Source organism: Microchirus variegatus (genome assembly GCF_963457635.1).
Source record: "Microchirus variegatus genome assembly, chromosome: 12".
NCBI lineage: Eukaryota > Metazoa > Chordata > Actinopteri > Pleuronectiformes > Soleidae > Microchirus > Microchirus variegatus.
This window is the reverse complement of record NC_139813.1, coordinates 25,245,631-25,272,888: the sequence shown is the minus strand read 5'-3', so window position 1 is coordinate 25,272,888 and position 27,258 is coordinate 25,245,631. Positions and strand designations below refer to the sequence as shown.

The window sequence follows — 27,258 nt, the reverse complement described above, 5'->3', positions numbered from 1 at the left end:
AAAACGGTTCAAAATCAAAGAAAGCTGCATTTAATTTACTCTTTACATGAACCTAATAAACCCACTGAGAAACAACAGTGAGGTCATGAGAAACTGCCCTACATAATCAAATAACTCTATTTTGAATGAAATACAGCAAAACATCAATACTTGGGTCACATTCATCTGCCGTATATTCACAGATTAGCAAATATTGCACAGTAAAAATATCTAAATGTGTTTTCCTCCTGAAAGCCACAGCATGAAAACACATTCTCTCCCAATTAACAGTCAAATCCCGTTCTGTAGCAGAAAAAAGCGATAAAACAGCGACGTCATCTACGGCTACAGTAAATGTTCTTTGTCCACTCACGTTAGCACAGGAAAAACCAGCTGTGAATGTGTGTCGTAATTAGTGAAATTAGCCTCTCGTATCCACTTAGTACATCCTTATTTCCCTGTTCAACACGACCAATCCTGCCATAATGCGTAAATGCTATTAAAACTAATTTTCCAGTTTGCAGCTGCAGCGTGCACACTGTGTTCTAATCTATGTTCTAAGCACAGAAAGTAATTTCAAAGTTTAGCTGTGTGACGGCGAGTGTTTGCCGTGTGGATTTGACTTGGACTGAATGTTCGAAGACGTTTACCTTTCATTTCCCACGGTTTCTGACACTGACGATAAAAAACATTCTCCTCAGCTCTAATCTGACTTCTCAAGGAAAACGCCCAAATATATAGAATCATCGATGTAGAGTTTTGAAGAATAAATGTGGTCAAACACAGACAGAAATGTGAAATAAAATGTGTTTAGATTAAATGTTCAGCCCTTGTTTCATGGTATTAAAGTCTGTATTCTGTTTCAAGCGTTCTTGTTACTACAAGATGTGTTTTCTTACGAGACGGTGAAGTAAATTGCTTGTGTTGCCGCCTTTAGCAACAACTTTAGCCCAACAACATTAGCTGATAATAGTTTTTTGGTCCACATAAACTCCAAAAAACTTCCAAACAACAGACACGGCTCAGCTTTTCAGTACAAATTGGTCTGTGTTCCAGTTTCGGAAACCTTCAACGTCCAACCTGCATGTTTATGGCATTCAGCAAAGATTGCTTGTGTTGGCGCCTCCAGCAATAACTTTAGCCCGAAAACAGTTGAAGTAAGTCTTGGTTTGGTCCACGTCAGAATTTTATACCCCAAAAAACTTCCAAAAAAACATCACGACGACTGCTATTTGGTACAAATCTATCTGCGACATCTTCTACTACTGTGTCAGTTCCAGAACCTTCAAGGTCCAACCTGTTCGTATATGCTATACAGCCATTAGCATGCGCTAAGGTGGTGAAGTAAAGTCCTCATCTTGCCAACTCCGGCAACAACTTTAGCCCGACAACAGTTGTCTTTTCGGTACAGATTGGTCTGGGTCGTCTTCTTCTACCGTTTCAGAACCTTCAAGGTCCAACCTGCTCATTTATGCCGCTCAGCAAAGATTGCTTGTGTTGCCACCTCCAGCAACAACTTTAGCCTAACAACAGTTGAAGTAGAATCAGAATGTTTAACCCCAAAAAACATCACGACTACTACTATTTGGTACAAATCTATCTGCGACATCTTCTACTACTGTGTCAGTTCCAGAACCTTTAAGGTCCAACCTGTTTGTATATGCAATACAGCCATTAGCATGTGCTAAGTAAAGTCCTTGTCTTGCCAACTCCGGCAACAACTTTAGTCCCACGACATTAGCAGTATTCGTTGTCCGATCCACGCCAGACTTTTTGAAAACCCAAAAAACTACCAAACATCACGACTTGTCTTTTCGGTACATATTGGTCTGGGTCGTCTTCTTCTACCGTTTCAGAACCTTCAAGGTCCAACCTATTCATTTATGCCAATCAGACATTAGCATGTGCCACAGGGTTAAAATAAATTGCTCATGTTTTCATCTCTAGCAACAACTTTAGCCCCACAACATCTGCAGTACATCGTTGTTTGGTCCATATCAGACTTTTTGAAACCCCCAAAAACATCACAACTTGTGCCGTGAGTCGTCTTCTTCTACCGTGTCAGTTTCGGAACCTTTAAAGTGCCGATCAACACCTGCCATTACTACCACAATTACTTCTTCAGCTCAGCCCCTAAGAAATGCTTTTGGGTACGTTCCTTTTTTTCATATATTGGTCTTGCGGTACACAATCAAAAGACCCCACACTCGTGGAAACAGCAGCACAAAAGCAGTTGGAAGTTGTTGTTTTTTGGGACAAAAACCGAACTTTCGACTGGAGAGTTTTTGACTCTTTGCCGACATCACAATCATCTGCAGCTGCTTCATAAATGTTTGGACGGTGAAGAGCGGCAGAACTGTGTCGACCCCGTGTGTGATTCTGGACTCTGGTTGGTCAGCAGGTTCTGGCCAGAGAGGTGCCAACATCAATAAGAGCATTTGATGAGGCTGGGATGTTTTCCTTCAATTACGCTCGTATTTGTTTTTGACGAGGCTGATTAAAAGCGGCAGATTTTCCACATGATATTGTTGCCTGCGGCTCCTCAATTATACATAAAAGGGCTCAAAGCTTAAAAGGAAATAACTTTTTCAAGCGTGTTCCTGTTGCTGGCCACATAATTAGCTTTACTAGCTTTCTTTTATGCTTATAATTAAAGGTGCCATATGTAAGAATGTGGCCAAAAACATTCAATGCTAACTGGCTAACTAGTATCTATCTATCTATCTATCTATCTATCTATCTATCTATCTATCTATCTATCTATCTATCTATCTATCTATCTATCTATCTATCTATCTATCCTAACTGGATAACTGGCATCTATCTATCTATGCTAATTGGCTAACTAGCATCTATCTATCTATCTATCTATCTATCTATCTATCTATCTATCTATCTATCTATCTATCTATCTATCTATCTATCTATCTATCTATCTATCTATCTATCTATCTATCTATGCTAACTGTCTAACTAGCATCCATCCATCGATCTATCTATGCTAATGGTCTAGCTAGCATCTATCTATTTATCTATCTATCTTAACTGGATAACTGGCATCTATCTATCTATGCCAACTGGCTAACTAGCATCTATCTATCTATCTATCTATCTATCTATCTATCTATCTATCTATCTATCTATCTATCTATCTATCTATCTATGCTAACTGTCTAACTAGCATCCATCCATCTTTCCATCTATGCTAACGGTCTAACTAGCATCTATCTATTTATCTATCTACAGGGTTTCCCCCAGTGTATTAAATTCAAATTCAAAACACCGAGGTCTTTTAGGTTTCGTTTTCTGACGTAACTGGCAACCCGTGGTTGCTCGGCAGCTGAGACTCTACTGACTGCAATGATTGGTAGGTGGCGCCACATGCCAAAACACAATTTGCAGTCTGCAAAAGATTTTTTTTAAATGCAAATATTTTGTCTGCACTGTTGTTGTTGGTGGTGAGTTCAATTTGTTATATGAACATTATTCCTGAGTCTCTGGGACACATTAAGAGGATTTTACGGCCAGTTGCTTTAGATTTATTACATAACGCACCTTTAACGGCACATAGTTAAACCGCACTGTGTCACAAAACCACAACCTTCTCCTCCTTTAAAAAGACAAAAATGACGAGCGACAAAAAATGAATTTAAGGAAATGTTTGACCAGCTGTGAGGCGGCGCGGCGAAGGTGAAGGAAAAGCAAGGTCTGCATTTGCTGCAGAATGAGCCTTATTGATTGGACATAAAGCACCACTCTGAGAAGTGATTGGTTTGAACGCAGGAATGCTGAGCCATGGGGTTGTCAAGCAGTCAGCCACTCGGGGGGGGGGGGGGGGGGGGGGAGACAGGTCTGTGAAAACCGCGCGGGGGTTACGGCGGGCGAGAAAAAACCACCACCCCCCACAGAGTCGCATTTGCTCGCTCTGTAATCTCGTCATTTCCAGCCTAAAGAACGATGATATCGTTGCATCGACGTGGACAGTGGAGAACCTCACATTAACCCCGGTCGACTGCTGCTTTCTGCAGAAACGCGGCCTGAATTGATGGTTTACCCCCCAAAAAAAAAAAATTGTTTCCATGGCAACAGGAGATAAAGCGAGCGAGGCCATGTCTCTCCGACTCCTGTTTTCCACTTGTCGTTATTTTCTCGACGGCACTAAAAAAAAAACAACACACACTTTTCAGTTTGAACTAAACTTCCTTTACAATAATAATAATAATCCAAGTGTCAACTTGTGCCCAAATATCACCCCCCCCCCCCCCCCCCCCCCCCCGAGGGATCAGTTTAATTTTATCTTAACAGAGAGACAGACAGAGGGTCGGGCTGAAGTCAGAGCCAGAGCCGCTGTGCCTTGGACGTCCTTTACCTTAAGGGAAGGACAAACAGATAAACAGCGAATTGGAGGGAGGACAAGAAAAAGAGACGAGTAAACAGGGGCTGCCAATTTTAGAAAGAGCCGAGACGAGGCAAAGTCTTCAGGGAACAAAACAAAAGGAAAAAAAAAAAAAGGGAAAGGGGGAAAGATTGAAGGAAACGAGGACAAAAACTACTTATCATCATCGTCGTCGTGTGGTCAATATGGAAGCAGACGCAAAGTTTGACATCAAGATAATAAAGATAAAGATGCAATGATTTAAATAATTGTCCTAAAAAGTCTCACAATATGCAGACGACTCAATTCTCTATGTGACTTCATTTTTTCAATTCCGATATCAAACGTCTGCACGGTCACTTCCTGGTTCTTATTATTTGGTAACAAATTACAGAATTTTGATTGAATCTTTCAGGGTTAACTCCTAACACAACTACTAAAAATATAATGTAATGAAGTTTTAATCGCTAACATACCTTACAAACTTCAAGTTCCCCCTTAGCGACAAGTTCGACCGGATGCTACGCTAATAGAAAGTAAGATTTGCTCTCTGGGTCCCCCTACAGGAGATAAAGCTGTAAAGTAGAATTTTGTTGTTCTTTACAGTTACATATCGTTAGCCTAATAGCATAATTTAGCCTAAGTCATATTTGAACGTTTTCGGAAAACAAGAAAAGCACATTCATTACTATAGAACCTCCTCAACCTCCTCAACATTGTACTGAATCATTAGCATCAGCATATTAAAAAGATTAGTTCACAGAATTCCTGGTTCTTATTATTTAGCAACAAATTACAGAATTTTGATTGAATATTTCAGGGTTTTCTGTGATCGAAATTGGAAGTTTTAATCGCTAACATACCTTACAAACTTCAAGTTCCCCCTTAGCGACAAGTTCGACCGGATGCTACGCTAATAGAACGTAAGATTTGCTCTCTGGGTCCCCCTACAGGAGGTAGACGTGCTGTAAAGTGGAATTTTGTTGTTCTTTACAGTTACATATCGTCAGCCTAATAGCATAATTTAGCCTAAGTCATATTTGAATGTTTTCGGAAAACAAGGTTTTTTATAAAGCGCTATTATATTAATGCTTAAATTACATTATATTAATGCTTATACTACTTAACGCTGAACTGTAGAACTGCAATCTGGTCATTAAAATTATTACAAATGGGATTCATTTCTGGGGTTTTTTTCTTTGGCGGCCCTCAGTCCAATGTTGGGTTCCTACATTGGCCCTCAGTCCAATGTTGGGTTCCTAAATTGGCCCTCAGTCCAATGTTGGGTTCCTAAATTGGCCCTCAGTCCAATGTTGGGTTCCTACATTGGCCCTCAGTCCAATGTTGGGTTCCTACATTGGCCCTCAGTCCAATGTTGGGTTCCTACATTGGCCCTCAGTCCAATGTTGGGTTCCTACATTGGCCCTCAGTCCAATGTTGGGTTCCTAAATTGGCCCTCAGTCCAATGTTGGGTTCCTACATTGGCCCTCAGTCCAATGTTGGGTTCCTACATTGGCCCTCAGTCCAATGTTGGGTTCCTACATTGGCCCTCAGTCCAATGTTGGGTTCCTACATTGGCCCTCAGTCCAGTGTTGGGTTCCTACATTGGCCCTCAGTCCAATGTTGGGTTCCTACATTGGCCCTCAGTCCAATGTTGGGTTCCTACATTGGCCCTCGGTCCAATGTTGGGTTCCTACATTGGCCCTCAGTCCAATGTTGGGTTCCTAAATTGGCCCTCGGTCCAATGTTGGGTTCCTAAATTGGCCCTCAGTCCAATGTTGGGTTCCTAAATTGGCCCTCAGTCCAATGTTGGGTTCCTACATTGGCCCTCGGTCCAATGTTGGGTTCCTACATTGGCCCTCGGTCCAATGTTGGGTTCCTACATTGGCCCTCGGTCCAATGTTGGGTTCCTACATTGGCCCTCGGTCCAATGTTGGGTTCCTACATTGGCCCTCGGTCCAATGTTGGGTTCCTACATTGGCCCTCAGTCCAATGTTGGGTTCCTACATTGGCCCTCGGTCCAATGTTGGGTTCCTACATTGGCCCTCAGTCCAATGTTGGGTTCCTAAATTGGCCCTCAGTCCAATGTTGGGTTCCTAAATTGGCCCTCAGTCCAATGTTGGGTTCCTACATTGGCCCTCAGTCCAATGTTGGGTTCCTAAATTGGCCCTCAGTCCAATGTTGGGTTCCTACATTGGCCCTCAGTCCAATGTTGGGTTCCTAAATTGGCCCTCAGTCCAATGTTGGGTTACTAAATTAGCCCTCAGTCCAATGTTGGGTTACTAAATTAGCCCTCAGTCCAATGTTGGGTTCCTAAATTGGCCCTCAGTCCAATGTTGGGTTCCTAAATTGGCCCTCAGTCCAATGTTGGGTTACTAAATTAGCCCTCAGTCCAATGTTGGGTTACTAAATTAGCCCTCAGTCCAATGTTGGGTTCCTAAATTGGCCCTCAGTCCAATGTTGGGTTCCTAAATTGGCCCTCAGTCCAATGTTGGGTTCCTAAATTGGCCCTCAGGTATCAACACTTTGAGAACCCCTGATCTAAAGGCTGCACTAGCCGTCCTATACTTTTAGCTCTTTTTATAACCTGAATAGTAACTCATCGTAGGATCAGAGAGACGGCGACTGTTAACATTTGCAAGCGGCGATCAAACCTCAAAGCTGGGTAAAAAGTAACGACAGTATAATGACGGAGTCGTAGAGTGAAAGTCGAGGCAACAGCCTGTAGCTACATCTGTTCCTGCATCTGAATGATGCTCTGGTTAATGCCTTTTTTTCAGGGGGGGGGGTTAAGTGCGGCTTCTTTGTCTGTCGCTCTCATCAGGAAACGAGAAACAGAATCCAGAGAGTGAAGACAGGTCCCCGACGGCCACGTAACGCTCGCTCTGCTGCCAAGAAAACACGCCAGGAAAGTCGAGCGTAGCCTCAAAAATCAACTGACAACGTCTGTCAGGAATTTAAAAAAATAAAGAAGCCTTCATTTCCTTTCCCTTCGTTAAGAGCGTGGGCTGGAGTCGAGATACAAGGTCTAGACGGATTCCAACATATATATATATATTTTTATAATATGAATCTATATTGTAACTGTAGTATTTATGAAATGTTAAAAACATCCCACGCTTTTCAAATCCACGCTGATTTGTTTCCCGGGGTTTAGAAGAACAGAAGAACGTCTGGTGTAAAATGAAATGGAACGAGCAGAAAGAGAAAGAGAAAGTGGGCCAACGCTTGTCATTAATGATGGATTGTTTATGGATTTTCTTTTTCTTCAGCCGACCGCATGCAGCCGCGTGCAAACGCACGAACGCAGGTGCACGTCCTTTTTCATTTGTGCGGCACAAAGAAGTGAAAGTGAATAAAAATGATTTTTTATTTTTTCCCCAGATCCATACTGCGGCTGTAGACCGTTGTGCCAAAAGACTGAATAATCGTTAGGCTGATTAATCGAAGCGAAATACAGCAATACGTGGAATTATTAACCCTTTGGTGCTCACGCTTGGTAGATTGCCGTGGGGGAATAATACACGGACATGCTGTGGCTGTGTTGGTGTTTATAGGTCACATCTTCTTTGGAGCAAAGAAACCAGTAAAATATTCACTTTTAAGAGGCCGAAACATCAGAAACCAAGTATTGTATTGTAATTTAGCAATTAATCATTAATCAACCAATTTAATAACCATTGCAGCCTGAGTTTAAACATGACATTTTGTACATTTTGATCCACTGGATGAAGAAGAATATGCATCTGAGTGTCTGAAACCAAATTTTCATTCCAATCCGATTCATTTTAGTTTTTGTATTTTAATTCGTGCTGTGCAATAGGTTAACGCGCTAGCGTTAACGCATGACACGTTTCCATGGCGACTGACCGGAAAAAGACGCGCGTCACGTCATGTTTACGCGCCGCGACACCGGAGTCCAGGCACCGTTTACCAGTTAGCTCCGTTAGCTGCATTAGCTCCTTTTAGCGGCGTTAGCGTGCCAACAGTGGAACTGAAGCGGTCTGTTTATCAACCGAAAAGAGCAGCGCTAACAAATTACCAGCGTACCTGTGTACTGTGTATGTGTGCCTCTGTTTTTAAAGTTTAGCGTTACTTTAGAGACTCATTTTAACGATCCGGAGTCACGTAAACATGACGTCACGAGTGTCTTTTTCCGGTCAGTCGTCATGGAAACGCGCCATGTGTCAACATTTGAGAGCACTAATTTTTGCCCATTAAAAGAGATAGAGATTTCTTGAAAAATGTATTATTCTTTCCCGACGTCATCAGTGAGTAGATCCTTGTGGAAAAATCAGACATTTGGGCAAATGTCTCCCTCGTTTGTTACGACGCCACCTACTGTTTCATACCCTGCGTTGCTTGATGTACTTGGACTACGTGTTGAGGATTCAGTGCAGAACGATGAGCGAGTAAAGCTAAACGAGCGGGAGAAAAATCCAAAGATCCAATATCCAAGATCTCCGTCTCACAAAAAGAAAAACGACAAAGACCGACTTTGAACCAAGACCTTAATTTGAGGGGGATTGGTCCTTGAAAGTCCTTGAATTTGATGTCAACATGTCAATAAAGTAGTGCTGTCGAACGTTAACGCGTCAACGGCGTTTAACGGCGTCGACGTTAGCGCACAACGCGTTTCCATGACGACTGACCCGGAAAAGACGTACGAGACGTCATGTTTAAGGTGACTACGGATTGTTAAAATGAGTCTCTAAAGTAACGCTAAACTTTAAAAAACAGACGCCCACGTACGCAGTACACAGGTACGCTAGTTATTTGTAGCGCTGCTCTTTTCCTTCAATAAACAACGCTAACGGCACTAAAAGGAGCTAATGCAGCTAACAGAGCTAACTAGTAAACGGTGCCTGGACTCCGGTGTTGCGGCGCGTAAACATGACGTCATGCGCGTCTTTTTCCGGTCAGTCGTCATGGAAACGTGTCATGCGTTAACGCGCGTTAACCTATTGCACAGCACTACAATAAAGTAAATTATGTCTGTTATCGTATGTATTTGTAATTCCAACCTCTACTGAGAAGTTCTGAGTTTATATTTAACCAAAATAAACTCGAATAACTGAATGAACATTATCCTCCAGCGTCGGTCAGAAAAACACAGAAAATGTGCAGCGACGCTTCGCTCGTCTGTTGTTTCCGTTCCAACGGCGTGGTCGTGTTGTAACAATCAGCTCGGCACAGCTGCTGTTGCCCACAAGCTGCTTCTCTTTCAATTCAGCCAGAAACAGAACTGGAGGCTCTGACTCTCTCTCACTCTCTCTCACTCTCTCTCTCTGTCTCTCTCTCTCTCCAACAATCCCGTACAGACCCCGACTCTTGTTTCAGGCAATTTGTGGCGAGGCAGTGATGAAACGCACCTTCACTGCTGGACTCGCTCGCGGATTCCTGGAGGACATTTCTCCAGCCTGGTCTTTGTTTCTTCATGTTTTTGTTCATGGGGTTTTTGTTTTTTGTTTTTGTTTTTTTAAGTCAGGGGCAAAAAAAGAAAAAAAAAAAACCTCACCAGGCTCAGACAAACTCATCTTTCACTGCCAATCAACAGATGACCGGAGGGGCTTTTAGGCTGTTAGAGCAGCTATTCTCAGGCTTTAAGAGTTGCTGAAAATCGCCTGAAGGTCCACAACCGAAAACTTTGAGTCACGACTCTGATCAACACACGAGATCACGGCGAATAATTCACACGTGTTGTTGTTGTTTTCACGCGAACACGAGGATGAAAAAACATTCAGTTTTCTGAATATTTGAAAGGTTTAGCGTAATTATCCATCGACATAAAGAACGATTTACTGTTTAAGATCGAGTGCAAATACTGAAATACTTAGACATAAAATGTCATATTTATATACATACATATATCTATCTATCATTGAATATAAATAAGTAATATATATATATATTCAGTTACGTAATTAAGCTTTAAATTGTTGTAAAATATGTGAATATCTTTTTTTATCTGACCTAGTAAAGCAAGTAATACAGTGTTTATATATATACATGTATATACAGTATATATCTATATATGTATATGTATCTGTATTTATGTGCATGTACGTATACATACGTATATATAAACATACATATACACGTCTATATATACATATATACATATGTACATATATATACACGTATATATAACCCTATATATATATATATTACGTATGTATATATGTATGTGTATATATACACATACATATATACATATATATATATACACACACTGTATATTACTTGCTATACTAGGTCAAATAAAAAAAAGAATTGCACATATTTTGCAACAATTTAAAGCTTAATTACAAAACTGAATATATATAAATAAGTTTATATATACGTGTGTACATATATATATATATATGTATATATATATATATATATATAGAGCGCGGAGTAAAGTGGTGAAAAAAGGCTGCAATGAAAAAAAAACAGCTGAAAAACCCAAGGTCAAACATTAAGAATGACTCATGAAATCACCCTCAGTTTACCCTACACGTCCACAGGGACTCACTGTGTGTGTGTGTGTGTGTGTGTGTGTGTGTGTGTGTGTGTGTGTGTGTGTGTGTGTGTGTGTGTGTGTGTGTGTGTGTGTGTGTGTGTCAACAGTTTATTTTTACTGAATAGTGCTTAAGGCTAATATGCCCCCCACTACCACTCCCCATGGTTCTGCCCATCTGTGGATGTGTGTGTGTGGGTGTGTGTGTGTGTGTGTGTGTGTGTCGGTGTATCTTAATGAAATCTGACCAAAAAAAACCCTGTGACAATCAGTGAGGGAGTATCCTGCAGAGGTTAATAAGCTGTATTTCTCACAGCAGCAGCAGCAGCAGCAGACGGTCGCACACACACACACAGACACACACGCACACACACACACACACGAACACACACGCAATCAATCTCCTGTGTGTTTTCATTCACCTGTTTTATATTTAGAGATTACCAACTCTAAATTCAGGCCCAATCTCGCCAATCTCTGCAGTTTGTCACCTCCAGAAAAGACTCCCGCGTCTCACACACACACACACACACACACACAGCCGCCAACGCTAACGCCGCCGCCGCCGCCAATGCACTCGCACTTCCTGTTTTCTGCGATAAATAACAGCTCGTAATGAGATGTCACTCAAGCCTTTTTTTTTTTTCCTTCATCCCATCTGCCCTGCATCATTTACGACACACACACACGGAGCAGCTAACCAGATAGCAACACAACTCTTTTGTGTATCTTTTTTTGCGCTATTTGTTTTATTAAATACCAGAAGAGACCATAATCGAAGAATAGGGGTGTGAATCTCACGATACAACGATTCTGTCATAAACGATATATTGAGAGTCAATCGCAATCACAATATCTGGAAATAATCCACAGATCTAATCTAGAGTTGCAACCTTACAGCGTATAAACAATAATATACAGTATATAATATACAAAACTGGGTTTAACCTGCTGTATACGCGATTAAGTGTTGGAATATGCTACTAAATAAACATAAATGCAAATAAATGGAGCACAAAATTGCGTATTATTGGAATTACAGAACACAACCGCACAGTCTTCACCCAAATAACACACGTTTTTCATAGTTTTGGCATGAATTATATGTGTTTTACTCTCTAAAATGATTAAAGACAAATACGCGAGCGTAACGCAAAGTGTAAGCTTTAATTCCGAATGAGTCATATCACACCGTTAAATCCCCCATCAGCCCTCGTCGATGCAATCCCTAAGTCTGGAGTCGTGTTGCTTGCGACCATCTGCTCTGCAACTCTAACCAGGCTCCACAGATCACTGCACTACCACCCCTGGATTATGGCGTCGACTCTCACACACACACACACACACACACTCACGTGCATGTTGGATTTCATGCTGCTGCTGCCAAGAATATCACAGTCTGAGGTGGAGTTGTGTATATATATATACAAACTTATACATAGTCAAACATAACGGACGACCTGCAGACAGAAACAGCCGCAGGGCAGCAGGTCAGAGCTCAGAGAAACACGGGCAGCAACCACCAGAAACAACAGAAGAAAACTGATTTTAGCTTCTTTCATTCAAGATTCGGCTTATGAAATATACATCGGCTTAGTGTGTACGCCATCGTGAGAAAGAACTCGCTGCTAGTGTATCTGTTAGCTGCTTATTTAGCTGCCATTACAGCTGCATCTTCGTAAAAAATAAAAAATAAAAAGCTAGCTGCTAATGTTAGTAGCTACAGTAGCTGCCAGCTGCTACTGTATCTGTTAGTTGCCAATGTAGCTGCTATTATACCTGCTAACTGTGGCTGCTATTATATATGTTATCTGTTATATAGCTCACATTAAAGCTGCTAACTGCTTCTATAGCTGCTAGTGTAGATTCCAGATGCTACTGCATATGTAAGCTGCTATTGTAGTTGCTATTACAGCTGCTAATTGCTACTGTATCTGCTGGTGGCAAATGTATCCGTTAGCACCTAATGTGGCTGCTATTTTTAGCTGCAGACTACTACTGTAGCTGCGACTGTATATGTTAGCTGCTAATGTAGCTGTGGACTACTACTGTAGCTGCTACTGTATATGTTAGCTGCTATTATAGCTGATAATTGCTACTGTAGCTGCTAGCTGCTACTGTATAAGTTAGCTCCTAATGTAGCTGCTACGTTTGGCTGCGGACTACGACTGTAACTGCTACTGAATAAATTAGCTCCTAATGTAGCTGCTATTTATGGCTGCAGACTACTACTGTAACTGCTACCGTATATGTTAGCTGATATTATTGCTGAATGTTGCTACTGTAGCTACTGGCTGCTACTGTATAAGCTACTGCATAAGTTAGCTCCTAATGTAGCTCCTAATGTAGCTACTATTTTTGGCTGCTGACTACTACTGTATATGTTAGCTGCTATTATAGCTGATAATTGCTACTGTAGCTGCTATGTTTGGCTGCGGACTACTTCTGTGACTGCTACTGTATAAGTTAGCTCTTAAAGTAGCTGTAGCTAAAAGTAGCTATTTTTGGCTGCGGACTACGACTGTAGCTGCTAATGTTTATGTTAGCCGCTAACGTAGCTGCCATTACAGCTGATAATTGCTACTGTAGCAGGAAGAGCTGGACAAAGTAAAGATGGCTGTGCCCTACTGGTGAAAACATGAAGTACAACTCAATTTTTCTCTGGCAAATCGACAGGAAGATCAGTATAAAAACACACACACCACGAAGGACACGTTGTGTGCTTTATCGCCATTTGAACATGTGTGATTATAATGTAGCGCTGCGGCATTAACACACACACACACACACACACGCACACACACACACACTATTTCACTACATCCATCTCTTTCAATCTCCTCGTCCAGACACATAGAGAGCTCAAAGGTCTATATCTGGGTCACTTCAACACTAAAGTCAGTCAGGCATTGCTGATATAAAACACACACACACACACACACACACACACACTGGAGGCTGGGTAATACATTTCCCATGAAGCCTCCTCCTGACGATGCAGAATGACACGCTGCCCTCTCCGACATCAACACACAGTCCTAAATCAGTATGGACAGGCGACAGAAACACTTTCATTCCCTTTCGTATATAAAAACACCTCTGACCGCGTCTCACGCTGCGCAGCCACGGCTGTGAATTATAATTCATATAATAAAAACGTGTTGCCATGGCAGCAAAAGCCTTACATTGTCTTGTTTTTGACGGAGGCGAAAAAAATAAAAGAATAATACATAAACCCCATCAGAGAGTGTATGTAAGTAACTTCCAAAGGAAAAAGAAAACACAACAGCCAAATCCAGAGTACGACACACAAAGAGAGAGAGAGAGAGAGAGAGAGAGAGAGAGAGCCTCAAAGCAGCTTTGTGGAATTAAAAATTACTGCGAGAAATCATAAATAACAGACGCGGCGAAACAAGTCGTGCGTCACGTCCAATCGGAGGGAAAATTCAACGCCGAAAGGAGAACTGAGATCAATAATTGACTCAGTGACTGTACATGAAATCCCAGTAAAACTTGCACAGATTAATTACCCTTTAAAAACCATAATAATCCAACTGTCGCACAAATATTCTGCTCCTTTAAGAAGAAAACATGCAAGAGGACACTCAGGATTCAAAAGGTCCAGTGTGTCAGAATTAATTATACGTAACCGTCCTGTTCCTAAGTGCATCATCAGGGAACTACGGTGGCCTTCACAGACCAGAAATCAGTGTAAATTGAGTTGACGACAACTATGAGGAAAAATTATCGTCAAAAACGACTGAAACAAGACGTTAAATAAATAAAAAATGCCTTCACAGTATGCCTTCACAGTAGACCTTCACAGTACACCTTTAGAGTAGACCTTCACAGTATGCCTTCACAGTACGCCTTCAGAGGTCGCCTTCACAGTAGACCTTCACAGTACGACTTCACAGTACACCTTCACAGTACGCCTTCACAGTAGACCTTCATAGTAGACCTTCACAGTACGCCTTCACAGTACGCCTTCACAGTAGACCTTCACAGTACGACTTCACAGTACACCTTCACAGTACGCCTTCACAGTAGACCTTCATAGTAGACCTTCACAGTACGCCTTCACAGTAGACCTTCATAGTAGACCTTCACAGTACGCCTTCACAGTAGACCTTCACAGTACGCCTTCACAGTAGACCTTCATAGTAGACCTTCACAGTACGCCTTCACAGTAGACCTTCATAGTAGACCTTCACAGTACGCCTTCACAGTAGACCTTCATAGTAGACCTTCACAGTACGCCTTCACAGTACGCCTTCACAGTAGACCTTCATAGTTGACCTTCACAGTACGCCTTCACAGTAGACCTTCATAGTAGACCTTCACAGTACGCCTTCACAGTAGACCTTCACAGTACGCCTTCACAGTAGACCTTCACAGTACGCCTTCACAGTATGCCTTCACAGTACGCCTTCACAGTAGACCTTCACAGTACGCCTTCACAGTACGCCTTCACAGTAGACCTTCACAGTAGACCTTCACAGTACGCCTTCACAGTAGACCTTCACAGTACGCCTTCACAGTACGCCTTCACAGTAGACCTTCACAGTAGACCTTCACAGTACGCCTTCACAGTACGCCTTCACAGTACACCTTCACATTATGCCTTCACTGTACTCCTTCACAGTACACCTTCACAGTACGCATTCAGAATACTCCTTCACAGTACTCCTTCACAGTACACCTTCAGAGTACTCCTTCACAGTACACCTTCACAGTACGCCTTCAGAGTATTCCTTCACAATACACCTTCACATTATGCCTTCACAGTACACCTTCACAGTAGAACGTCACAGTAGACCTTCATAGTACGCCTTCACAGTACGCCTTCACAGTAGACCTTCACAGTACGCCTTCACAGTAGACCTTCACAGTAGACCTTCACAGTACGCCTTCACAGTACGCCTTCACAGTACACCTTCACAGTAGAACGTCACAGTAGACCTTCATAGTACGCCTTCACAGTACGCCTTCAGAGTATTCCTTCACAATACACCTTCACTATGCCTTCACTGTACTCCTTCACAGTACACCTTCACAGTACGCATTCAGAATACTCCTTCACAGTACTCCTTCACAGTACACCTTCAGAGTACTCCTTCACAGTACACCTTCACAGTACACCTTCAGAGTACTCCTTCACAGTACACCTTCACAGTACACCTTCAGAGTACTCCTTCAGAGTACTCCTTCACATTACTCCTTCAGAGAACGCCTTCAACAGTCCATTTCAAAAACGTAAAGCTGGCTACTTTCTCCTTTCAGACTGCTGTAGAAACAAAGATGGCGGCGTCCGTGAAGCGAGACCCGATTTAATGTAAGGCTACAGATTTTATTTTAAATCAAACACACACTCAAACAAACTCGGGCCAGTAGTTAAACATCTGCCAATAAAACCTCCCGAACGTTCCACACTGGACCGTTAAATGAGGCCAGTCAAAAATAAATAAACAAATACATTTAAAAAACGGATGAAATATTCAGACGCCATAATAACTCTGGAGTCGTCGTCGTCATGTGGCAGCAAAGAATGGATATCAATCAAGTATCAGGGAGGTTTTTCAGGGTCGCTATTTATTCCCGAGCACACAACTCCAAACTCTGCAGAGATCAGCGGTCAGATGGACATGAACGCCAATTCCTCAGCTTCAGCTCGGCCTCAAAACAGCCGGGAAACAGCGCGATCACGTGATCAGTCACAGAATAAACACTTAACTCACTCTGCATCTTCATAAACACTAACGCACTAATGTACTGAATTCAATATTAATGTTTTAGCGTTAAAACGCGACCATATAGAAGTGCATTAATCCTTGGCAGCGCTGCACAAAAGGCATTAGTCTCCTTTTCCTTCGTCTGTCCCAGAAAGCTGGTGACGCAGATTACTTCAAATGCCGTTTTGTGCATTTTTAATATTCTTCTTTCTGTTTCCCCCCTCCTCCGTAAGCCCGGTGAATGTCGTTTGGCATTTATCTGCGCACATTTCTTATTATCTGAAGGTCAAAATGCATGCATGTGCACATATATCAGCTCGAATGTGGCTAAAATAACATATATATTATGCTAATGTTGTTGCACAAAACAACAGCTACGTGACGCTGCGTGTAAACTAAAAACTCCTTTTCTGTTGCATTTCAAATCAGTTTGAAGAGATATTTTCACATATTGACATCTTTCATGAAATCTGTTGCTTACAAGGTTTATGTGTAATCTGGATTAGTTTGTGGATTATATCTTTAAAGGGATTTTAGGGCACAATCACATGTATAAAAGAGGTTCGTTCACCAGCCGTGTTTACAGTAAACCGTATTTAACTCATTTTCACTTTAAGCTTGGGTATGCGAGTTGGGGAAAAGCTAGCTATAGCCGGCTAACGCGACAGATAAATGACCCCTCCTCTTTTTTGTAGACCCGCCCCCAAAAAACACTACATCGTTGTGTAGATGAACTGAGTGAGTTGCAAAAAAGTAACTAAAAAGGAAATTATGCTAATGAATAATTAGCTTGCGTATCCCTCGATTTATAACGTCAGTTATCTTCTTTAAGAACACAACGTCGTCAGTTTCATAAATTGCGTTTCTATTAAGGGGGAAACGGACGATAAAATGCACACAGCTGGTATCGACCAATAGCAGCCGAGAGCTGCAAGTGACGTCGCTAAACTTAAACGGTCGTCGGCGTCGGCCAAATTACGATTCGGTCAGTAGAGTCTCAGCTGCCGAGCAAAACGGGTTGCCAGTTACGTCAGAAAACGAAACCTAAAAGACTTCGGTATTTTGAATTTGAATGTAGTAACCGTTTTGGGCCACATTCTTACATATGGCGTCTTTAAAGCTTGGGCATGTAAGTTAGCAATGGCCGGCTAATGCGACAGATAAATGATCCCTCCCCTTTTTTGTAGGCCCCACGCCAAAAAACGCTAAAAGATGTAGTTGCGCAGATGAAGATCAAGTTTGAACACTGGAAATTATGCTAATGAATAATTAGCTTGCGTATCCCTCGATTTATAACGTCAGTTATCTTCTTTAGGAACACAGCGTCGTCAGTTTCATAAATTGCGTTTCTATTTATGCTAAGCCCGGGTGCGACGGCTAAAGACTAGAAATGCTAGAAATTGGAACGCGAAGAGGATTACGTAGCGTAGCTTTAATAATTCATGCCTTATTTTTGTTCGAGTTGGAATCTGAAAAATGTTTTTCTGTCACGGTGCGGTTTATAATTCGAGGAGGAGGCAGGGAGCTAGGTATTTGATTTGTGGTTTGAAACAAAACAAGTGTGTGTGTGTGTGTGTGTGTGTGTGTGTGTGTGTGTGTGTGTGTGTGTAGTGTGTGTGTGTGATGTTTGCGGCTGCAGTTAAACACTGTGGCTGCTGTACTGCATGTCTTAACTAACAGGGTAAGGAGATTTCTTTTCATTTTCAAACGTGACTTTAAAGAACTGACACTGCGAGACTTAATACACACACACACACACACACTCTCTCTCACACACACACACACACTCCTTGCCCAAGGCTGCTGAATTATGTTTTTTTATTTAACGGCCTCCACTTCCTCAGCACAAAGAGATATAGTGAGAGCACAAATCTTTTTCGCTCAGAGTCCTTGGAGAAGAGCTTGAGGTGTCGAATGCTTCGGTAACACAGAGGAGGAAGAAGAGGAAGATGAGGAGGAGGAAGAGGAGGAAGAAGATGAGGAGGAGGAGGAGGAGGTAGAGAACACTCCTGCAGCTTCATGGTAATAATGACCCGCCGCAGCCACAAACACCCTTTTTTCGACGACGACCACCACCCCTGACTAAACAAAACAGTGGTTTTGGCCACTCTTCCGTTAGAAGTTTGAAACCCTGTCGTTTTTTTTTGTTTTTTTTTACCCGAGCGAGAGATGAAAGCACTGATCCACGGGGGTGGAAACGAGGCAGGAAACGTTTGAAACGCCCTTGAAAGCACAGGCACGAGAGGCGTAGAACACGTAGAATATCCCACATGACACATGAGCCACGTCAAACTGTACTTATCACTGTTTATGAACTCCTGGAGCTGATTTATGAGGATAAAAGACTCTGCAAATCAGTCAAAATACACTATTTTGAATGAAAAAAAACACGGAATATGATGCAAATTCTTGTGAAAAACAGCAGCAGCAGCATTTTCCCCGAGTCATGTTCATTCCTGCAGCTTATTTGTTTCACAGTTGGAGTTTTGTGCTTCTTTTTTTCCAATAAATGTCTGGTTTTCATCAGGTGAAAATGACTATATCAGGTATCCAAGGTTGTGATATATCTCATTTACAGTGCAGAAGATAACAGAGTGGGGAAAAATAATGAATATTTATGTGAAATCTGCAGAAATTTAAATTCAGCACACACATGATGATCTAAAAAAAGCAACAGGAGAAACTGCATGAGGTGCATTTAAATTAAGGGAATATGGGGGAACTGCCACTCAAATGAACAGGCACCTGCAATATTGTGCATTGTTCTTCACTGGGAATCGAAGTTTGCAGAAAGTTCAACATATTTAGCTGCGTGGTTATTAATAAAAAACAACATTAATAATATGAGCAAGTAAAACAAAAAAAATGCCTGCACAGTCTGTGCTGCTGTTGGTGATTAACGACTATAACTGATTAACGATGGAGCTAATGACTCGTTATTGATGGATGCAGCATCAGAACAGACCGGGTTCGCCTTCGGGGAACGCCGGTACCGCTCGGAAGGAGACATTCACGCCGAAGCCCATTTAAAAACCTCACCATTTTCCTTTCATTGTCGTTTTTCTATCCCACACATGCTCGTTTTGCTGATGTCAACGAATGATCCTAATAGAGAAAGAAGTCCTCTATAATTCGGCGTATAATTCAAGCGTGAAGCGTCACGAGTGTCGATTAAAATCGAACTTTGATCATCACGTCAAGCGGCTTCGCCTTCGTCGGGATGCAGCAGAGGTGAGCAGCAAAAATTGGCAGGATTCCTAAGGGAGTTTCGCATCTTCTCCTCGCACATAAAACGACTTTAAAAGGGGGTTAAATAAGCCAGAGGTTGCGGTGCGGAGGCCCGCGTCAATCACTGCTTACCTTGGTTAGCTGTGCGATCTTCTTGCTCATCTTCAGGTGCAGGTCCTGGGTATATTCCATGGCGATGCCGGACTGAAAGCTCGAAGCCGCCGCGGACGAGGTAAATTTCCCCTGACCGACGGGGCAGTAATACTGCTGCTGCCAACCAGAACCAGTCGCCATCTTCACTGTGATGCTCACTACAGATACTGGTAGTAATATTTAAAAAAAAATAAAAATAAAAAATACTAAAAATTTATTTTTTTTTCTAAGAAAACGGCCGGTGCTACTGAGGCGAGCAGCGGAGAGAACCGGGACAGTCACGGGGTTTTTTCTCCCCCTCCCCGAGTGACAAAAGACCAAAAATATCAAAAATCTGACATCATTTGAGCCAAAAGAGTGTCAAAAAACGGTTTCATTTTGCCTCGCGTCCGTTTAATAACACACCATGAGGTGGAAATGTGTGTTTTTTTAAGCTCCACAGACGCCAACGGCTACCATCCTTGTGCGGGTCCTCGCTGCTGTCACCTGCCGCGGATGCGGAGCTGCTGTCGGGCGGCTTCGCTCGCTAGCTAGCTCCCGGTCGCTCGCTCGTTCGTTCGTTCGGTCGGTCGCTCGGTCACGTCAACGCCGATGAAGAGAGGGAGGAAGGGAAGGAAGGAGGGAGGGAGGGAGAGTGTCAGCGGGAGCCGTGAGGAGAGACTCGTCCTCGGTTCATATTCCTGTGCTGCACACACGGACGGAGCGGAGCGGAGACGCGGGCTCGACTGTTGCCATGGATCACCTCAACACTGCCGGACCGGTGCTGCGTTCAGGTGCCGTCGGAGAAACGGCGCAGCGGCGCAGCGGCGAGCTCACGTGACGGACGACATGTGACGCACACAGGTGCGCGCGTGACGTCTCCGTTCGTAGACGAAACGCCATTTTGTTTTTGAGGGTTTTCAGTGAACGTGAATAAAATAGTACTTTGTGACATTTAAATCACATTTAAATGTGTGTAGTAGCAGCAGCACATTGAACGGATTATATAAACTATAACTTTATGTTACTGACTATAGTCAGTGAAAAAGTGCATTCCTGTTTCCAGATTCCAACATGGCTGCCACAATACGTTTCACAAACACTCAGCTCTAAAACACGCTTTTAATCGCACTTCTGTCTTGTTTACTGAAAATTAAATCAGTCGCACACATAGTATTGGTCTTTTCTGTACCGTGTCAATGTGTTGTTGCTAACAATGCTAGCTAGATACGTTTCTTTCTATGCTGAGCTGCATTGTGGGTCCATAGCTAACATTTGTGTCCATCAGAAGCTAAAACGTGTGTGTCATCAATCAAATCACATACAAATATACAACTATTCCTGCACTGGTGCTAGCTAGTTACTCAAAATAACAAGATTTCTCCTCATTACGATGTTCAGTGTGGGGTTAATATGTACAAAATGTACTTATTTAAAAAACTCCATTTTGTTTTTGAGGGTTTTCAGTGAACGTGAATAAAATAGTACTTTGTGACATTTGTTGGTCTTTTCTTTCCGTGTAGATATGTTTCTACACCTCTTTTTATCAACAAAATAACTGCATACAGTGTTGTTAGCAACGTGTTGTTGCTAACAGCGGCTAGCTAGATGTGTTTGTTTCTATGCTGAGCTGCATTGTGGGTCCATAGCTTAGCTTTGTGGCCATCAAACGCTAAAACGTGTGTTTAATCAATCAAATTGCATACAAATATACTAATATTCCTGCACTGGTGCTAGCTAGCTACTCAAAATAACACGATTTCTCCTCTTTACGATGTTCTTTGTGGGGTTTTTTTGTGAAAAAATGTACATATTTAGTTTTTACCGTAAATATCTTGGGTTTTATTTGTCTTTTTTTTATATTTTATTAAACACCAAGTCAAAGTCCTTGTATGTGTAAAATAGCATATGTGACGCTAATACAACATTTATTTACGGAAATACGGATTTTCACTGCAGTCTCATTTCTAAGTGATGAAGCTGAACGTGCATCCCATAATACGCTTTATTGTTGTTGTTGTTGCATCAAATCACTCTTAATTGACGTTGCATTTCTTACGGTGAGTGTAGAAAAGGAGTAAAAATCATTTAAGTGTTAGATTGAGAAAAAACACACACACACACACACACACACACACACACACACACACACACACACACTCAGATTGTAATCCAGGTGCTGGGAGTAGAAAATGTGACAAATGAGCAGAAACGAGGGCGAGTTTGATTCTTACACCTCGATGATGTCGTGAAGTTTGTTCATTCTCACCACGACACGACAAGATGTTTTTCCGATATCGCAGAGAACGTAAATGAACCTCAGTCGACTCGGCAGTCTGGCGAGTGTGTGTGTGTTCTTGTACTTGCGGCATACTGAGGACCAGTAAGGGTTTTTAACCAACAAAGTGAGGACATTTTTGCAATTTTGGCCGGTCCTCACTTTGTTTTCATTGAAATCACGTCCTTAGGTTGTAAACATGCCATACATGCCGACCTTTTTGTAAGAGGTCCTCAATTTGGAACAAAAACCTGTTTTCCAGCCACACTTTTTGCTCTAGGGCTCCACCTGCAGACATTTTATGGTACGGCACCCAGTAGTTCTTTATAGATGTCAATCATGATATAGATGTTCGTAATGGTGTTGATTTATAAAGTGGAAATGCTGGTCCTCACTTAGTCCGCACCGTGTGTGTGTGTGTGTTCTTGTACTTGCGGCATACTAGGACCAGTGAGGGTTTTTAACCAACAAAGTGAGGTAATTTTTACGGAGTGAGGACATTTTGGCCGGTCCTCACTTTGTTTTCATTGAAATCACTTCCTTAGGTTGCTATAACATGCATGCACCAAATTTTTTTTTTCATTTTTTTTTTCAATTTTTGGACGACATAGTATAGTATGACTTTTGTTGTCAAATTTTGGGTCAAATTTTTTTTGTCAAATTTTGGACCAAATTTTTTTTTCAAAATTTGGACCAAATTTTTTTTTGCAAATTTTGGACCAAATTTTTGACCCAATTTTTTTCTTCATTTTTTTTTTCAATTTTTGGACGACATAGTATAGTATGACTTTTGTTGTCAAATTTTGGGTCAATTTTTTTTTGTCAAATTTTGGACCAATTTTTTTTTTTTCAAAATTGTTTTCAACTTTTGGATGACAGTATAGTATGACGTTTTGTCAAATTTTGGACCAAAATAAATTAATAAATAATCGAAAAAGTTTTCCAGCCCTTTTTGCTCTGGGGCTCCACCTGCAGACATGTTATGGTACTGCAACCAGTAGTTCTTTGTAGATGTCATTCATGAAGTAGATATTTGTAATTGTGTTGATTTATAAAGTGGAAATGCTGGTCCTCACTTTGTCAGCAACCCAGTCCTCAGTATGCAGCAAGTACAAGAATGTGTGTGTGTGTGTGTACAACTGCTGGATTAGAGACGTCAAAACAGAATATAATCTGTTTCCTCTTCTTGGATTCTTGGATGAAAACAGTGATTTTAATGCAGGAAGAGGCATCTTTGTGATTAAAAACAATAAAAATGATTAAATATTATTTTATTCTGTAACTCTTTATTCTTATTTCTCTGCAATAACGAGCTAAATCATTGAATTTCCACTTTTCAACAACTACAAAAAAACCAGGTCTAAAAGGCTTGTAGGTAATGATTAGCCGTCATAAGAACAATTCCGATAAATTGCCTAACCTTCACTTACTTTTAAACACATAATAAATTGGATGTAGACATTAGCAAAAAGACAAAAATTAAAAGAAGTCTCACGTCATAAAATCTACGATGACATCATACAGACTTAGTGTTGACTAAACAGATTATTTCATCTTTGAGTTTTAGTAAATATGTCCAGAGGCAGAGATGATAATCTGAAAGATTTATGACAGTAATGTAACATTAGGAGCTGTGTGTGTGTGTGTGTGTGTGTGTGTGTGTGTGTGTGATAAACTAAAGACATGCTGGAACTGGTCGTTCACAGGAACAATAATATAATATAATAAACATGACAATGAAAACCACCACCCTGTGAGCTGAATAACAGATCACATGACCAATCACAAAGTCAACAACCATGGGAGGAAATATAGTAATAATAAAAAAGAAATATATATATTGATATAATATAATAAACATAAAGGACAACAACAGCGTTCCAAACTCTGAGGTGAATCTGAATCATGTATTTAAAACACTGACGTCCTAAAATATCGTATTTGAAGTCACTGATGGAGACAGCAGTGGATGGACATACCTACCTACCTACGTACCTAGCTACCTACAATAACTGCCGACCTACAGTACCTACCAAGCTACCTACCTACCTACAGTAACTACCAACCTACGTATCTATCTAGCTACCTACCTACCTACAATAACTACCGACCTACGTACCTAGCTACCTACCTACCTACAGTAACTACCGACCTACGTACCTAGCTACCTACCTACCTACAATAACTACCGACCTACGTACCTAGCTACCTACAGTAACTACCGGCCTACGTACCTAGCTACAATAACTACCAACCTACGTACCTAGCTACCTACCTAGCTACAATAACTACCGACCTACGTACCTAGCTACAATAACTACCGACCTATGTACCTAGCTGCAATAACTACCGACCTACGTACCTACCCACCAACCTATGTACCTAGCTAGCTAGCTAGCTACCTACCCATCTACAATAACTACCGGCCTACAGTACCTACCTACCTAGCTAGCTAGCTATCTACCTACCTACAGTATCTACCGATCTACGTACCTAGCTACCTACCTACCTACCTACCTACCTACCTACCTACCTACCTACCTACCTACCTACCTACCTACCTACCTACCTACCCACCAACCTACGTATCTAGCTAGCTAGCTACTTACCTACCTACCTACCTACCTACCTTCCCAACAACCTACGTACCTAGCTAGCTACCTACAATAACTACCAACATACAGCACCTACCTACCGACTGACCTATGTATCTACCTACAGTAACTACCGACCTACGTACCTAGCTACCTACCTACAGTTTACAGTAGCAGGTGATAGTTTGTACTTTGTATTCAATTAAAGTGCTTTAAATGTCAGTTTAAACAAGATAATTAATTAAAAATTAACAAATGTTTGAGCTGCTGAGACGATTCATTACAGCATACATGAGATTAGTGTGTGTGTGTGTGTGTGTGTGTGTGTGTGTGTGTGTGTGTGTGTGTGCATCAATAAGCTCTGACAAATCCTCTGCATCTGTTGTCGTTTAGCAGCAAAAGCCTCAACTTATGACAAACTAAACAACGTTCACACAATGACTTTTGTTCAGCACAGTAAAGGATCAGTGACACTAATAATAATAATAATAATAACAACCTTTATTTAACCAGGTTAAATAAAAACAACACACTGAGATTAAAAAGTTACAAACAAACAAAGTACAACAACACAGTCGTCTTCACGTCTCTGATCCTCTGTTTTCTGTATATTAAGAACACTGACATGTGTTAAAAAGGACATTTTGTCCACTGTCGTCTCATGAGGAGACGTTTAATCGATCAGTGGATCAATAATCACTGAAACTCTCTTCAAATGGATCTGAAACTGACGTAAACTGCAGTTTCAGATCCATGGAACAGTTTTTCCTCCTCATTATTTCTTCAGGATACTTTGAGACGAGAGATCTTTGGCGTCAGTTCGACTTTCGACGCCAGCTCGGATTTTAATCGTCGCCGATTGCGATGATTTGTAAAATCATGGGTTTTGTCGTTTCCTCGTTTAACTCTGACGGAGGAATGAACAATGTGGACGGAGAGAGAGAGGTTCAATGAAATGATGGAACACACTATTGTCTATTGTTCACTGGGGATTGATTATCTGAGCGCACGCACACACACACACACACACACACACACACACACACACACGCACACGCACACATATCGTGTTACTATATTTAGCTGTCGCCGCCAAAATTAAAGCACAGACTCCTTCAGGCTCAATAATTGGAATAGTTTATGTGGTTTTTTTCCTCCCTCACACACAGAATAACAGAAATATTCCGTGATTCAATTACACCCTGGAGCCCCCGGTGGTGGCTTCATGAAAAAAGTAATAAAGTTGACAACACAATAGCCACAACAATCTAATCTCCAGCTCTTTATTTGCTGCCTGATATATAAACAGAGAGCGAGCGGCGTTTCTCACTGCAGGACAAAGCACAGCAAACACGGACGAGGTTATCGAGCAAAGTTAAACGCTGAATTCAGATCAGTTTCAAAACCAGAATGCTGTTCACGTTCTCCTCTAATTAATGTTCAATTAGTTTTACGTCTGGGCTTTTTCAGGTCATTGAACGCCTCTGGACAGCCGTTGAGTTTTAAAACTTCAACAGTTTTAAAAAAGACAAAAATATTAAAATCAGTGTTTTTAGCTCACGACACAGCAGCTGCTGGTCCACTGCTGCCCCGTGTGGTCAGTTTGTGACACTGAGGTCAATCTGGAAAAAGAGTTTCAATTGTCAAATAAAAAAACCCCAACATATTTGAACTAACTAATAGATATAAAAGTGGATCTATGACCGTTTAATGTCAAATGACTTTGGTGTGGAGAGAGTGAGCAGTTTGTAAAGCAACAACAATGATGATACATTTAACAAATATCCACCAACAGGACCAGTAACCAACCAACCACCAACTGTCAAACCAACCAACCAACCACCAACTGTCGAACCAACCAACCAACCACCAACTGTCAAACCAACCAACCAACAACTGTCAAACCAACCACCACCAACTGTCAAACCAACCACCACCAACTGTCAAACCAACTGTCAAACCAACCAACCAACCAACCAACCACTTACTGTCAAACCAACCAACCAACCAACCAACCACCAACTGTCAAACCAACCAACCAACCAACCAACCAACAACTGTCAAACCAACCACCACCAACTGTCAAACCAACCAACCAACCAACCAACCAACCACTAACTGTCAAACCAACCAACCAACCACCAACTGTCAAACCAACCAACCAACCAACCAACCACCAACTGTCAAACCAACCAACCAATCAACCAACCAACCACTAACTGTCAAACCAACCAACCAACCACCAACTGTCAAACCAACCAACCAACCACCAACTGTCAAACCAACCAACCAACCACCAACTGTCAAACCAAACCAACCAACCAACCAACCACCAACTGTCAAACCAACCAACCAATCAACCAACCAACCACTAACTGTCAAACCAACCAACCAACCACCAACTGTCAAACCAACCAACCAACCACCAACTGTCAAAC

General features: G+C 41.7%; 1 protein-coding gene across 1 annotated transcript in view; it reads right to left on the bottom strand.

Annotated features, from left to right (window-relative positions):
• fam184ab (family with sequence similarity 184 member Ab) overlaps positions 1-20,110 on the bottom strand; it is a gene marked incomplete at both ends in the record, with an annotated part of 147,069 nt that extends 126,959 nt beyond the window's left edge. The window contains one exon of the mRNA XM_083899106.1: positions 19,949-20,110. Coding sequence (XP_083755232.1) covers positions 19,949-20,110 — 162 coding nt within the window. The remainder of the gene's footprint in view (positions 1-19,948) is intronic.
• Positions 20,111-27,258: the final 7,148 nt, after the last annotated feature.